The 16,067-nt window shown below is 42.8% G+C and overlaps 2 protein-coding genes across 2 annotated transcripts; one reads left to right on the top strand and one right to left on the bottom strand.

Annotated features, from left to right (window-relative positions):
• Positions 1-210: 210 nt before the first annotated feature.
• Positions 211-12,307, bottom strand: TCTN2 (tectonic family member 2). Its single transcript, XM_026686994.2, has 18 exons — positions 11,967-12,307; positions 10,526-10,630; positions 9,899-9,972; positions 9,429-9,633; positions 8,658-8,758; positions 7,733-7,929; positions 7,049-7,172; positions 6,778-6,910; positions 6,596-6,661; positions 6,378-6,482; positions 5,806-5,883; positions 5,202-5,282; positions 4,615-4,726; positions 4,337-4,440; positions 2,902-3,055; positions 1,796-1,921; positions 845-933; positions 211-498 (listed from the first exon to the last, which is right to left on the bottom strand). The coding sequence occupies exons 1-18, from the start codon at positions 12,034-12,036 to the stop codon at positions 383-385; spliced, it is 2,040 nt and encodes a 679-aa protein (XP_026542779.2). The 5' UTR covers positions 12,037-12,307; the 3' UTR covers positions 211-382.
• Positions 12,308-12,655: 348 nt separating this feature from the next.
• Positions 12,656-15,866, top strand: LOC148129582 (uncharacterized). Its single transcript, XM_087942588.1, has 3 exons — positions 12,656-13,883; positions 14,590-14,886; positions 15,618-15,866. Exons 1-3 carry the CDS (start codon positions 13,740-13,742, stop codon positions 15,756-15,758), a joined length of 582 nt encoding a protein of 193 aa, XP_087798714.1. The 5' UTR covers positions 12,656-13,739; the 3' UTR covers positions 15,759-15,866.
• Positions 15,867-16,067: the final 201 nt, after the last annotated feature.

The raw sequence follows: 16,067 nt of genomic DNA, 5'->3' as shown, positions 1-16,067 counted from the left end.
TGCCCCAGCCAGTTAAAGGCTTAGAGATGTCGACTCCCAGAATTCCCCATTCCAAGCTGGCTGGGGAATTCTGGGAGTTGGAAGTCCAGAAGTCCTTTTTAAGTTGCCAAAATTGGGACACCCAATAAAGCAGCATGATGTACATCACATTTCGCATTGCGTATGCTTTTCCCTTATTGCTTGTTTTTTTCCTGAAAAATCACAACACCGTTTTCGTTTTGACCATTTTTTATTTTCTCTCTCTCCCCCCACCCCCTTTTTAGGAAAATATATCTGGGGGAAAAAAAACCCTTTTTTTCTCCTTCCATAAAAGATGTGCATGATTAAAAAAACGTAAAAAAAGCCCGATCCAAAAAAAGTCTGTGGGTGATGCGAAGGTTTTTCAGAGCTTCTTCCACAGGCGGAGGATCCCATTCCAAGGACCACTCAGCACCACTGCGAGGAGGACGAAGAAAACCAGCACCAGGCCTTTGGCAAGCGTGTGAGAATAGGGCTCTCCTGAAAAGGGGTGGGAGACAAGGATTTAGAAACAAGGCGACGCAATGAAGAGAGGAAGACAATCCGGACAAGCCTCCGTTAGAATGAAGATATCTCACTGCATAAATCTTCCCAGCCATCCTCTGCCAGAGGTGAATCTCCTTCCCAGCATAAAGAATTTACCAAACTGGAATAGCAATAGCACTTAAGACTTAAAATACCGCTTCACAGTGCTTTTCATCCCTCTCTAAGTGGTTTGCAGAATCAGCCTCCCTACTGAGACCACCCCACCGCCACTTATCCACTCAAAAATTGGGGGGTCAATTAGAAACTAAGCATCTGAAAAGCCAAATGACATTCTTTTCACCTGTGTAGTAGCGGGTCATGGGATAAAAAAGCTCAGGCCAGCAGACGTCGTTCCTCCTGCAGTCATACTCGGTGTAGTTCATTTGAAATCTGGAAAAAGAAAATTAAAAGTTTTCAGGGCAAAGCTGTGCCAGGAAAGTGATTATCGCTTAAAGCAGGGGTGTCAAACTCGATTTTATTGAAGGCCGCATCAGGATTGTATGTGACCTCGGAAGGCCAGAGTGGGCATGGCCAGAGTGGGGGTGGTCAGCTCGACATCACTCGTGTCAGGGGTGCCTGTGGTGGCCGAGCCCCTGCCAGAGAAACAGGCTCCGGGCTCCGCGGCTGCAACGGCCTCCTGTAAGTAACCCTCTGCCCATGAAAACAGCTCCAGAGGGATGTGTGCAGCCCACCCGAGTTCTGTTCTGGCTGGCAGAGGCACCGCAGGCCAGTCTTTCGCCGTTTCCAGGGTGGCCCTGTGGGCCAGATCGAATCACCCTGCGGGGCGGATCTGGCCCCCGGGCCTTGCGTTTGACACCCCTGGCTTAAAGCCATAGAAAATATCTCTTATACAGGCGGTCCTGGACTTCTGACCATAATTGGGACCTGAACTTCCACAGCCAAGGCAAGGGACTTTTAAGCGAATCGCAGCTGATTTTACAACCCTTTTTTTCCCCCATTGTTTTTAACTGAATCACTGCCCTGGTGAAGTAAATCCAGTTTTCCCTTCCTCCTCTGTATGACAGAGCCTGCTGGGAAGACCGCAAAGGACGATCACACGACTCTTTCCCCTAATAAGTTTCTCTGAAATATCTAGTGGATTTTAAGAAGAGATTGGGCAACCTTTTTGTCTGAATCGGTATAGGGTTTCCTGCCAGAGCAGCGGGTTGGACTACATGACCTCCGAGGTCCCCCCTCCAACTCTTTATTATTCTACTCTATTCCAATAGGGAGGTCTGCAGCCAAGACTTACCTGGTCTTTGGCACTGGGGGCTGAGCAGGTACTTTAATAAACTGCACGGCAGCAGAGATGGGAAGGGAAGTGACGTTCTCTGGACAAGCCAGGGCACAGCGAACCTGCCAGGTTATGGTTGAAAAACTGAAAGAGAGAAGCCTTTACTGGACATGGGAACTGCAGCTGCGATGCAGACAGTCACCAGTCTGTTTTTCGTCAACCTTCTAATGTGAGCAGAGCCATTTTTATTTTTTTTAGCCTAGTAATATTATAAAAGAGGGCGACTCTAATCCCTCTAATGATCAGGGCAAAATTTCAGTGGTCCATTAGTGCAGATTTTTTTTTTCCTTCTAACAAACATCCTGAATGGCAGCAAAAAGTAAAGAGCCGCATAAGCCTGGGACTTCAACTTGGGTGACCGGGGCCCATCGCAGAATTGAGTGAGATGTTGATTCCTCCTGGGGAATTGAAACACACTTTTTGATTGCAACAGGTCAAGCAGTTTATGTTTCAATCCTAAAATCGCAAAACCGTGTCTCGTTCATTTTGGCCGTGTCGTGCGGGGGAATTCACTGGAGAAAGCAACCATGCGGGGAAGAGTTAGCGGTAAAAGGAAACCCGGCCGCCAAAGAATGCGGTGACTGGACACTAGCAAAGCTGACACCAGCCAGAGCACAGAACAACTCAAATTAATGCAAGATCAGAAGTTGTGGAGAGATCCGGCCCATAGAACTGCCAAGAGCTGGACACAACCGAATGCATATTTAATCATCATCATATTTCAATCAGAAATAAATTACCCTTCAATCAGAAATATAATCCCTTGTGGAGTCTGGACAACTGAACAGAGCTAAGTGTTTACTGGCCGGATGCCCTTCCTGTCACCAGGGCAGAGTTTTGTTCAGCAGATATATTCACAGTGTGCCCAGAGAGAGAAATATCTGCCTCTACCTAGGATCGAACTCACAGCCTCCTGATTGTGAGGCGAAAGCTCCACGTCTAGGCCACCGCACCACTAAATAAATTAGGAGTACATGTGGAAAGAGGAATCTTAAATGTGGAGGAAGCCACCGAGGACCGTGAAGAGATCTGAGTTTGGCAAATGCGAGTAAGACTGTACACACCTGAGCTGCACCCCAAGTATCTCTTCTTGAGGGATTCCTTCTATTGCGCCCACATCAGCAGTGATGATCTGAATGTTCAGGTGGGCAGGAACATCAGGACAAATTCCTCTTAAGCTCCCCTCACTTGTGTTTGCACTGGAAGAGGCATTTAAACCTGCAAGCAGAAAAAATGCATAGGCTGAGAAGGTTAACCAACCAAATTGCACAGCAATTCATCCTTTTTTTTTTTGTAAATTTTATTTGAGTTTTCACAAAGAGAAAAAAAAATACAAATAAAACATCTTTTTTGAAAGTAGTGTAGTCGCTTCTTGTTGTTTCTCATAGTTCCAAATCTCCATTTCTAAGAATTGAAAAACGAAGCCAAAAGAACCCTTCCCTTCTTGTGCATCTTCTTTGTATTTTTTAAGTTCCATTTTCAATTCATCCAGAAGTGGTGCCATTGTATAAATTTTTAAACAACCACCCGATTGATTTTAGTCATTCAAATATAATAACCAAGAATCCAAAGATCACCAAATAATCCAAATACACGCAAGCTGTTTCTTTTTTGCTCTTTTTTTTTTTCACTTTCTCTTCCTGGGGTTATTATTTAGTTGCAAAGTTTCAGTTAAAATGTATCTTTTAGAAGTCTTGTTGGAGTTTTACTGTAGATTCTTTTTAATTCCAGGCAGTCTCCTCCCTCTTCCAGATCCTGCCCTTATTCTTTTTCTCTCCCTTCCTTTCCCTTTTCACTTTCCTTCGCTGCTTCCGACTCTTCTTTGGGAGCGATGTTATTTTTTGTAAGTTTCAATTCCAGGATACCTTAGTTGTTGCTTTTACAATTTAACCCGGTCAGCCAAAACTTTCACTTCTTATCTTCCTCCTGCACATTCTTTTCCGGTCGAGTTCTCCTTTGTGGTGGCCATTTCTGACCACCGCTGCAACCGCCTTCGGGAAAGGGAGTAATGGCCAGCTGAGGAGGAGAGATGCAGCTCTCCTCAACCCTGCTGGTGGTCTCCCCCCTCTTCACCACCTCTACAGGGTGGCTTAGCCCCGAAACCAGCCGGCTCGGGGCGCTCCAGTGGCAAGCCCAGACAGAAACCGCGCATGGTCGTGGATTTCTGTCTGTCGCCAAAGCCCTTCAAACCAGAAGTCCATCCAGCAATTCATCCTTTTCTTTCAACATTAAAAGAGAAAACATGAGCAAACAGTTTTATGAAGACAGGATTGCTTAATTCACTTCACTTTCCCCAAAATAGTTTGACTGATTTACCATATCAATATCCAACTTTAAATTAATTTAGAAGTCCAATTATCTTTTCTACCTGTGGTTCTCCTGTTAACTAGACCATGGTTTTTGTAATTAAAAAAAAAAGAAAGAAAGAGGATCGTAATACTTTTAAACACAAACTAAAAACCGACAATTCAATGGCGGGTTCTAAATTGTGTTACTCACGGAGGACTTCCACCCAGTCGTCTGAGATGTTTCTACAGGCGTTGCCTCTTTTTCCAACGTGGCTCACTTGCACCAAGGAATTCAGTCGTGCAGCAACATCCTCTCTGCAAAGAAACAGGCATGCGGTGTATAAATGAACAATTCATTTTGTTATACTGAAAAGAACAAACACCAGCTTCCAGAAATCAATGTGGATTTCTTAAAGCTTCCTGTATTTCAGTGTAAAATTGGAAGGGCCTCCCTGTTTTAAAATTAAGAAGAAACTAATTTCATCTCACCTCAACTGCGTGCAGTTGTCTTCAAGGCTGATTTCCATTATGCATCCAGAAATGGAATTGAACCCAAACAAAAGAGGGGTCAGGTTTGCTGATGAACACAAGTTCTCACCAACTAAATAATGGAGATAAATCTGGTTGAGCAATTGCTTTTTCAAACTCACGTAGTGCTGTTCTAGTATTTAAACAGAAGGCTCTAGAAATGGACTTTTTCTCTTCTCAGATATCAAACAAATCAAAGCTGCAACTAGAGTACAGCTTTACTTGCAAATGAAGACTCTCTTAAGGGAATATTTTTAAAATTAGACTTTGATATTACTTTGCTGGAGCCTCTCACAGAAAAGCAAACATACAAAATAATATTCAAAATTTTTGTTCTTGTCCCTAAGGATAGGAACACTATATTTGCCACGGGTAAAATAAGCACGGAATAAATTTGTAAGTTTCATTTAGCCAAATACAATTCCAATCACTTTTATCCCCCCCTCCACAGAAATATGAGCGAATGAACATTGCAGCAAGAAACAAACGTCTGACGTCATTTTGTTCCTCTTGCAATTCTTATAATATTTGTTATCAAAAAGGACTACCTGGCTTCCAAAGTTTTAGAAAAGTAACAGGAGCCGATGAAGTCAAGTTGGTAGCTCTAACCGGCTTGCCAAGCTGATAACCTAGGTAAACGAAAGAAAATTTTGCAGACTTCAAATATATCCACTTAAGCAATATTGCAAAATATGAGAGCTTGGTGTCGCTAAAGCTAATAGTCTCTCAAATGTCAAATTTTATGCACACCATCCATGGGAGTTGAAGAACTGAGTCAGCGATAGATTGATTTACAACAATTCATTTAGTGACCATTTGATGTTACAATGGCACTGAAAAATGTGACTTTTGACCGTTTTTCACATTTGTGGCTGTTGCAGTTCTAGAATAGGTCAAGCTAGTAAGCAGCTAGTAAGCAGCTAGTAAACAGCTAGCAGCTAGTAAGTAGTGAACACACTTTTCCTCAAAGAAACTCTTGGCTGCGTGTCAACGGGAGAGGTTGGTTTCTCCATCAGGGGCCAGCTACATAGTCCAGCTTCCAAATGCCACCCCTTCCTCAACAAAATACATGACCAAAAATATACTGAAACATCACCACCACTGACCATCAATCTGCCATTGTCTTCTGCACCCAAAAGTCACTTCACTCACCTGGGTTCCCCGAGAATTCCTCCATGTTTGTAGCATTGGCGCTCACAAATGTGACAGTGAATTTCTGTGTTATCGTTTCTGCGAAGACAAAATGTAAAATGGACAAATGTAAACCAGAGAGACAGTGGCTATGTTGACCCTTTTATCCAAATAATTTGAGACGCCTTAGACAGGTTACTGTATCACAGGCAACTGTGGCTTGTTTTAATGATGGTTTCTTCAATGATCATCCCTGGGTTCATGCATCAGAATAAGCCAAAATTCAAATTAAGCCCATCATAAAACGCTTTACGGCAGAGCGCATTAGGAATCCAAGCCATATTACGTTAAGTTTTTAGGGCACTTTTCATGAAATGCTCTTTTCTGCTTCTCTGTTGAAAGCCAGAGAAGTTGAATGGATTTTGGGTTCATTTTTAAGAACCAAAGGCAAGGATGCTTCAGAGCCAATGTGAAAAAAATGAGAGCTGTGACAACCAATTCCAAATTAAACAGGTAATCTTTCATTTGCTGAAAAAACAAACATTGTTAAAAAATAAAAACTGGATTATAAGAAATATTTAAAAAAAACCTACCTTCTGGACACATTCTTCCATAAAGGACTTTGATCTTCAGCTCTTTTATTCTTTTGCCTTCCCATACAATGATGTAATCTTCAGCAAAGCTCACATTTCTGCATTCTGAACAGAAGGAAAGCTCTCATATAGGTCATATATATGAATTTTTTTATACAAACTTTTCAAAGGATGGGATAGAACTACGCATAAAAAAAACTCCCTCAATGCATATTCACCAAGCTCGGCACAAGGGAGCGGAGGAGAACTTCTCTCCTGGTAGGTCACCTCTGGTTTGATGTTATCTGGAAAGGAAAAAAGGGGATTAAAGGCAAAATCAAACTATGATGGAAGCTCTAATACAGGTAGTCCTATTAAGTCCTAAAAACTTAATAAAGTTTTTAAAATATTTTTTTAGTACCTCCAACACCGCTGTTTATTGCGATGGTTGACATGATGCTTTCGGCTTCCTTGCATGTAGCTGCGCATTTGGCTTCAATATTCTGAAGGAAGGAAACTGGAGCGTTTCTTGCACAGCTGCCAGCTATGAATGGCTGGATGACACGAGAAGGATAGGACATCAGGTTTATTTTCAGGTAATTCTTCCTCTCCCCAATTCAGGAAAGGAAAAAATCCCTCTTTAATGTACAGAAAAAAAAAGAAGAAAAAAGAAACCAGACAGTTGTCTTTACCTGTGGAACTGTAAAATAGTCATTGTGAACAGTCAGGATTGGATCTCCTTGCTTATAACCGTTGGACGGTTTTCCTGGGGTGGTTTGCAACGGAAGCATAAAGGAAGACGCCCGGGATGAAGAACTGCAAATAAATGTTATAAATCTATCATCTATTTATACGAAAGAAGATGTGGGGATTCACAGCCTTGCCCCCCCCCTCAAGCAGACAGACACAAGGCAAACTGAAGTGTCATAATTTGGCTGTCCTTTCTGGAAGGCAGAAAAACCATGATTGTCTTCCCCAGATGAAAACCAGGTGCTACAAATTCATTCTGACCTCATCAACATCAATGGGGAAAAGATAGCAACAAGAAGAACGCTTGGCCTCACACACTTACAGGGACAGAAATATAAAACATGTATAAAATAGAAATGCACATGGAAAGGACAAATCACTAGTACAACTATCTGCTCTTCAAGGTGAAATCATAGGACAATAATTATTCAGGCCAAACGCACGTCCTACAGCCATGACTTGACTGCTTGACGACGGGTGGGCCACAACTCCCAGAATTCCCTAGCCAGCACGAGGAATTCTGGGAGCTGAAGTCCACTCCTCTTCGAGCAGATAGTTGGCAGGCTCATCTAAAGCTTCTTTCACAGTTCCACACTACTCAACCTCTGAGGAGTTTTCATACTTACGTAGAACCATCGTAGAAGTATCCAAGGAAAGGGGAATTATTAAGGGGAGACTGCACACATAGGAAGGGAAACCAGTCAGGGGCCAAGATTCCCAATTTGACTGAGCAGAGCTGGTCAAAAGGTGGATTGACGTCCCCGCCGAACACCCCTTCAAAACAGGAGCCCTCAAAGAGCTGCTTCATCTCTGGGGTACAATCCTGGGGAGGGAAGGGAAAGATGCAGCGCTGGGATCTGCCTGATGCCATTCTAATACGACTGAGTATCCTCACAGACAAATCTTAGTGGAAACAACTCTGTGTGTGACATGCCGAAGATTCTCAACTCAATCTCAGCCCCTGAGAACTGAGAAGAGGGTCTAAGAAATATTTTTACCAGTGACATCAGCCCCTGCTAGGCTATAAAAAAAAAGTTGAGCTAGGTATAAGGACATTTTTAAAGGTTATTGCTTCATAAGAGTCAGAGGTAACGTGGGAAGAGGCCTCTGAATAGAATACGGAATAAGAGAGTTGGAAGGGACCTTGGAGGTCTTCTAGTCCATCCCTCTGCTCAGGCAGGAAACCCTATCCCATTTCAGACAAGTGGCTCTTCTTAAAAGCCTCCAGGGATGGAGAAACCACAACTTTTGGAGGCAAGTTGTGCCACCGACTCATTATTCTCACTATCAGGAAATTTCTCCTTATTTCTACGTTGGATGTTTCCTTGATTAGTTTCTATCTGTTACTCCCAATCCAGAAATCTCATGCCAGCTTTTTCCAACAATGAGCTTTTTTTCCGTGTAATCTATTATTAAACTGTTTGGTTCACACAGCATCTCAAAGAACTAACTGCAGTTAAAGAAGCGGGCCAAGGGTTTCAGGAATGGCAGCAGGTTTTTAGGGCGATGCTTAGAATGAAGAGTGACAGAAATTAAAGGCAGAATTAGTACCTCATCACAACAGCACTGAACATCACAAGCTCCTGCTGTGAGGTTGCAGGGACAGGAGCCCAAGGGGTGAAACACTTGATTGGGGATCACGGTTGCGTTCTCTGTTAAAGAAGGAAAAGGTGAGAACCGGTGGGTTTATTTCAAGAGATGCCTTTTTTCTTTCAACGGCTTTTTTCTCCTCAATAATTAAAGCCTCCTTATGCATGCAAAATAAGTGTGCAAAACCACATTTTGCTGGCTGGGTGCACACATTATGTTGAAAACATCTACAGGTAGACACCTCATTCACTGGAACCATACTGCTTACTAAACTTGTTTTCCTGTCCTGCTGAAATTTCTGAGCTGGGCAGCCTTATAATTTAATTATAATGTGGGTCCTGGGTGATCTCTGAGCTTGTTTTCCTGCAGATGTTTCATTACCAAACTAAGTATCGTCATCAGTGCTAAGGGAGTAGAGTTTGCTCCTTTAATAACACTGGTGATGTTACCTAGTTTGGTAATGAAACGTCTGCAAGAAAACCACACAAGCTCAGAGACCACAAAGGACCCCATAGTTCAACCCTGAATGACAAATATTCCCTTCTATCAGATTGATTATATAAAGTCATGTTAAAGAAAGCTTTTCTTTCATCCACGCAAGACATCATTTCTGAAAGAATGTCACTGGGGCAACACGTTGCAACCAAAGCTAAAATAATCACACCCTCTCCTGATTCTAGCTACAGTACGAAACCCATGAAAGTCAAAATACAGCCAGAAGGAATCAAATACCTTCTATTTTTCCGGTTAGGTTTCCTGAAGATGTATTAGCATATATTTCTGCTTGGATTAATAGACGGGCCATCAGCGTTGTCCCTTGACATGCTGAGACCTGCAAACTTTGAAGCAAGCACAGGGCCTCCACGCAGCAATCGGTGATGTTTGGGGCACACAGTTGAAGGTGTCTGGTCAAGGACACCGTCACCCTGGAAACGTTCTAAAATGCAAAATATGAGTTAGCAATTAACCGAGGAAGATTTATGATTTAGATGGTGACTATGAGTATTAAGCCCAAGTCAGGGATAAAAACAGCAATATTTTATTTGGGTCCTTATTTTCTGCAATGGTTAAAAAAAAAATATGCCAAAGGAGGGAATCTAGGTCAAGTATTTATGAAAAGAGATTCACAGGGGATACTTCAGAAGTTGATCTAAGGTTTTTTTATTGGCAAAGATAAGAAGAGAATCACTTTTTCTACTCACCCCTTGATGTGTGACTTGCAAACTCCAGTCATCTGTTCTGTTTCTACCACTACAGTCGGAAAGGGGTAACATTCCTAGAAGAGAGCAGAGAACGTTACCATATTCAATGAATCAAGGACACACATTCAATTTCACAGCTACTAGGATTGTTGGCCGAGCAGGTATAAAAATAGCCAGAAAAATAACTGAAGCCTGGGAAATGGACCCCTTGTCAATCAACAGCTTATCAGGTGCTCAGGGTCCAAGGACTCCGCAGCCACAAGGAAACAACAACCAACTATTTAAATAGTCCTCAACATCCAAATCAACAACTAAAAAGCCACACCCAACCAGGCACCACATAAATATGATACACAGAATAGCCCAAATCACACATTCTGAAAAGTTCCCTCAAGATGGACTACAGTACAAGTCTGAAAGCTCAGAAAACTAAACTTCTGGTCCCGTTGACCGACCCAGATTGGATCCTGCATTATCGTAAATATTATCATCTCTTAAGGATCATTCCTGCTAGGTACAGTAAGGCTAATTCATTTTGCAAAGGAGGAAACAATTTCTTCCCCATGGTCTTTGGAGTTCCAGAGCTTCCTGGGATCATCCCCAAAAATAGTTTCGAAGGATGCTTACCTGTTTCATCATCTGCCACAGCGAGAGAGAAAGTATCTGCATGGCTGTTGATCAAAGAAGCAGTGACCATTGTCCCAGACATGTAGATAAACGAAGGCTGGAAATCTAAACAGGGAAATCAGTATCATTCTTTGAGACATATCGATATCACTCATTAAATCTTTGCAAAACCTTTTCTCCCTGAAGTGGCCTTGCTCAGTTTCTTTCATCATTTTATTTCATCCTCAGTAAAAGTTAAGGAAATCTAGGGAACCATAAGAGATTTTGGAAACTGTGTTTTTGTGTCATCATTCAGAGCTGCAAAGAATGAAGTTAAAAGAGGCAGGGAGTTGCTAACACCAATGTTTTTGAGCACACACAACTTGTTGTAATTTATTGAAGGCTTTGGATGTTGTTGATGCTGTTGTCCCTTCAAGGACAGTCTGAACGAAACCCAATGACAGGAATTTTTTTTAAAAAAGCACTACTTCACAAACTCTCTTAGTCATGTTCCCTAAAAGACATAGCCATGATGGCACAAGCTAAACTTTGTCAGTGTGTATGCACACTGGATGTCTACCTTTTGGGGGCTTAGCATGTTTATTATACCAACTCAACCCCCTGTTTAGCTCAGAAAGCTGTGTATTGTACAATTCCAGAACACTGGTTCATTAGGACCATGTGAACCTGAGTATGAAGGGATGGATAGATGGATGGATGGAAGAGAAGATAGATTGGAAACAAGGCAGGGAAATGGGAGGGAGGGGAGAAGGAAGGAAGAAGAGATGGTTGAGAGGAAGGAGGGAAGAGAGAAGAAGGAAGGAAGAAGGAAGGAGATAGGTTGGGGAAAAGGGAAAGGAAGGAAGGAAATGGAAGGGAGAGAGAAGATGGGAGGGAGGGGAAGGGAGGAAGGAAGGAAGGAGGAGGAGGAGGAGGAGAATAGGTTGGAAAAAAGGAAGGTAAATTGGAAGGAAGGGAAAGAGATGGGATGGAGGGAAGGAGGGAGTAGGGATAAGTAAAGAAGGAAGGGAAATGGGAGGGCAGGAAAGAAGGAAGGAGAGATAGATTGGGGGAAAAGGCAGGGAAATGGGAGGAAGGGAGGAAGAAGATGGGAGGGAGGGATAGAGGGATGGACGCATGGATGGATGGAAGGAAGGGAGACATAGGTTGGAAAAAAGGAAGGGAAATCGGAGAAAGGAGATGGGATGGAGGGAGGAGAGATAGGTTGGAAAAAAAGAAGGAAAGAACATGGGAGGGAGGGAGGAAGATGAAAGGATGGAGGGATGAAGAAGGAAAGGGAGGAGAAAGAAAAGAAAATGAATGTGAAAGAAGAAAGCAAAGGCGGGAGGAACGAGAGAGGAGGAAGAGATTTCATGGCTGAGGGGCAGAAACCTGTTGGGTTTCTGCCTGCCCATTGCTGCTTAGCCTATCTCACCCACCCTTGGACCTTCCCCTCACCCACCCTGATCCCCATCCTGGGCCACGGCCCGAAACAGCCACAGCAGCCCCCAAAGGATCCCCCGGAGGCTCATGGCGGAGCTAAGACGGGCCCTCAGGATCGTCCCTTTCCTCCTCCGCCGCCATCTTTCCCGGCGCCTTCCTCGGTTGCTATGGAGACGGCCGGGAGGAACCAGGTCCTCCCGGAGGGAGCGCGAAAGGCTTGCGGGGCAGTCAAAGGGGGTAAAAAAAAAAAAGAGGCTGAAATCTCCCGTTGCGTTGCGAGTGGAAGTGAAGGAGTGGGAAAAGATGCGGGTCTGTGGTAAAAGTGGTGGAAAATAACACAAAAGAGGCCCTTTCTTGTTCCTGTCCTCCCCCACTTGTGGGAATGGTACATTCTTTACTCGGGGCTGCCCTACAACTTCCAGCGTTCCTTTCGCAGACGCTCCAGTGCAGAAACAACCAACTTTCGCCCGGAGATTTCTGGGAGTTGAAGTCCACATGGCTTCAAGGGGCCAAGATGGAGAAACCGTGCTCCAGATAGACCGGATGACAGTTCCCATCAGCCACAGCAGTGAAAATTATATATTTTTTAACTCCAACTTACAATCTATATTTCCTCCTTCCCATCATTCTTGCTGCTTAAAGATTAACCCGCCTCTTCATTTTCTGTTGATAATACTCAAAAACAAGTCCCCCAAATCATTTGAAACTTATTTTATTCATTTATTTCAATTCACGTACAGCCTATCTCTGTATAAGTGGTCAACAGCCATTGAAACATAAAAAAATAGCAACAACAACCCCAAAATAGCAGCCAAGCAAACTGATTTGTTCATAATTAGCTCCCAGAGGTAACATAAAATGCAAAATAAGGATAGAATAATTTACATTTCTCTAGGCATTCAGTTCTGGATTTGTGATATCACCACTGAAATTGCTGTGTCTGCTGTCACAGACCAAAGCTCAGCTGGAATGCCTTGCAAGGGAGATCAAACCCTTATTTATTTGTGTTGGTGTAAATATCCGTGTAACCATGGAACAAAAGCACAGCCAAATACAGAAACTCATCCCTGGCATAGCCAATTTAAGACAATAGTGGAAAAAATATTTTCTGTGCCATGATAAAAATAATAATAATTATGATGATGCTAAAAACAATTCATGTGCAACACAGCTGCAGTTAAACTGAATACCTGGGATGCAAAATCAATGAAGAAAAAAAAAAGTGTGCCACCAAAATGGAAGACCAGGCTGGAAAATAAGATTAACAATCTGAGATCAGATGTAAGTAAGCTTAAACAGATGAAAGGAAGAAAAAAAAATCTGAAAAACTAGAAGATCAAAGAAGACCTCATTAAAAAAAAAACAGCAACTTAAAAAACAAGGCACGTCAAGGAAGCTGGAAATAACAAAGCAAACAATAACAGTTGAAGCTAAGAAAATTAGCAGATGCGAAGCTCAAATTGCAAATTTTGGGCAGAATTTCCAGTGCTAAACATGTCGGGGCATTAGAGGTGAAGATAAAGATGGAGACCTTTAGAGTTTTCTTGTAAAAAATGAAGGGTCACTTTAGTCTGACGCCCTTAGTCAATGTTTAGCTAATGCCCAGCATGTGGGAATTAATCCATCCGCCTTCAAGCGATAAACCAGGATATCCCCTTCCCTGGGTGCCTGAGCAAGTTCTTTTGCCATCTGCCAGTAGATCACTCCGAGCCCAGCCATTTCAAGAGAAGCATCTGCTTTCTTCCCCATTCCAAGATTTTTAACACCGTGGCTCAATTAACATTGAGCAAACATGGCCATCGGCGGCGATCCCAAAGTCTCTTTGATGTTTTTATACAAGAATGATTCTTTCTACTCCTTTTGCCTTGCAGATCTCTTGACGGCCCCTCAGCAAGTGAAGAATAGGATTATCAAAGAACAGAAGGAGCTAGCCATGGTAAGGCGACCCATTTCACTGCTGGGAATTTCACCAACTGTCCGGAATTTTAAAGGACCGCCAAAAATGTGAAATATCCATGTTATTATCTCTTTATTCTATTTGTAGACCAGATGTCACTTTCAAGAGCTTAAATAATACATATTTTATCCTCCCAGCCATGCAGGCTAGGCTGGGTTGAGAAAAAGTAAATCAAGGCAAGGGTTAAATGAAGACATAAATTTGGGTCTGGATGTTTGTAGTCCTCTGCTTGAACCTCTGTTCCACACACTGGCTAGCTGGTGGAAAGAGATTTGAGGCTGGCAAAATTAATGTTTTTCAACCACCAGAAATCTACCAGCAACAGCTGACAAAACAGGGTGACTCAGAAATCGCTGCCTGTCTATTTACATCCTGCTAAATGCCCTGCTGTTTCTCAACAGCGGTGTTCCTCAACCTTGGAAGGCTGGGGACTTTAAGAAGTATGGACTTCAACTCCCAGAATTTCTTCAGCCAGCCTTGGTTGGGGGAATTCTGGGAGTTGAAGTCCACACTTCTTAAAGTTCCCAAGATTGAGAAATACTGATCTACAGGATCCACTACCTCTTAATTCTTGATGTCTAGACCATAACAGTCAACATTTCCTTTCACCGGAAGCAGGAAGCATCTCCTTGCTTGATGGTGCTCCCTCTTGCAATTCTTCCTCTCTTCTTTCCTTCTTCCACAGAGGCTAAAGAAGCTGGAACAGCAGAAACGCAGCCGGCTGCAAGAACTTGAGGAGGAGAAAAGGCAGTTTTGCTTGCTGATGGCCAAGAAATTAGCACACAGAGTTAGGAGAGGATTATCTATGGTCACAGAGAAAGATTCCAGGAGATCGCTGTCCAGCGTTCAAGCTTCTCCCCTGAGATCCAGTGAGAGCGGCTGGAGGAATCTAGACCCCTGGAGGCATGCGAAATCGGACACCGCCTTCTTCACCACTGCTGGCCGAAGGTTTCCAACATCTTCTTCTCCAAAACTAGCCCAAGTAAGTTTTAACTTTGGAAAACACAGGAGCTTTAAAAGGTTACCATTTAAAAAAAGGAAGGCTGGGTTCATCCGTTGCACTTAAATCATTACTTTGCTTGTTGGTTTGGCATTTGTGTTTGTGACGCCACCAACTGTGGTTTTATAAACCACTACGAAGCTTTACAAATTCAGTGTGCTACGTAGTTTATTCAGTAGGTCATCTCGTATTGACAGAAACTGTGGAACAACAATAAGAGATGCTGGGTCCACATAACACACGAAGGCCAAACTCAACAAGCTACACAGCTACCGGTAGTTACAATATTTGTTTAGCCACAAGAAGTTACAAGGGGCCTGAAAAAAGTGATCTACAACCAGTCCTTTCACGTACAAACATTGCAGTGTCCCCAAGATCAAAATTTGGGCGCTTAGCAACTGGCCCTTAAGACAATTGCAAATATGATTTATTTCTTTTAAGTTTTGGAGCGGGAGATAACGTAGCACATTTCAACACAGCCCATTCAACGTAATGTGCAATCTAGAAAACAGAGAACTCAGAAATCAGGTTGGATATATTGTGTAAACCAGGGGGTCTTCAAACTTGACAGCTTTAAGACTTGTGGACTTCAACTCCCAGAATTCCTCTCCCAATCATGTTAGCTCAGGAATTCTGGGGGTTGAAGTCCACAAGTCTTAAACTTGCCAAGTTTGAAGACCCTTGGTGTAAACTGTGGTCTTCTTAACCAACAGGCCCCCAGCTCTCCTTGGCCAGATGTTCTACCAACCCACAGATACAAATCTCTGCAATGCAAAAATTTGCAGTCAAGAACCAAGAAGCTGGAAGCCTCTTCTGGGCCACACAAGGTTGTACAGAAAGGAATTAACATTTGAAATAAAAAACTAAATGCTATGTGCTCAGCCTCGAACAGCAATTCATCTTGCAAAACCAGCAGATACCCAAGTTAGCAATACATATCATTCTGTTAGCAACGCACAGGCCAGATCAGGTCAAAAGATGGCAAATCAAATCTCAACAGAATAATCCAAGTTGGTCAAGAAGTATTAGCTCAACGTCCACCACAGAATCGGTTGCAAGCAAGAAAAGAGGATTTTGTAAGTAAGAAACAGCTAGACGGTTTTCCTTTCCAGTTCATTAACAAATTAAAATGATTTTTTTAAAAATCTAGCAGCATAGCAGCT

This window comes from Notechis scutatus, chromosome 13 (assembly GCF_049901735.1).
Source record: "Notechis scutatus isolate UNSWTSFEM ecotype Mainland chromosome 13, rNotScu1.2, whole genome shotgun sequence".
Taxonomy (NCBI): Eukaryota; Metazoa; Chordata; class Lepidosauria; order Squamata; family Elapidae; genus Notechis; species Notechis scutatus.
Note: the sequence above shows the minus strand (reverse complement) of the source record. Positions and strands in the feature narration are given on the sequence as shown.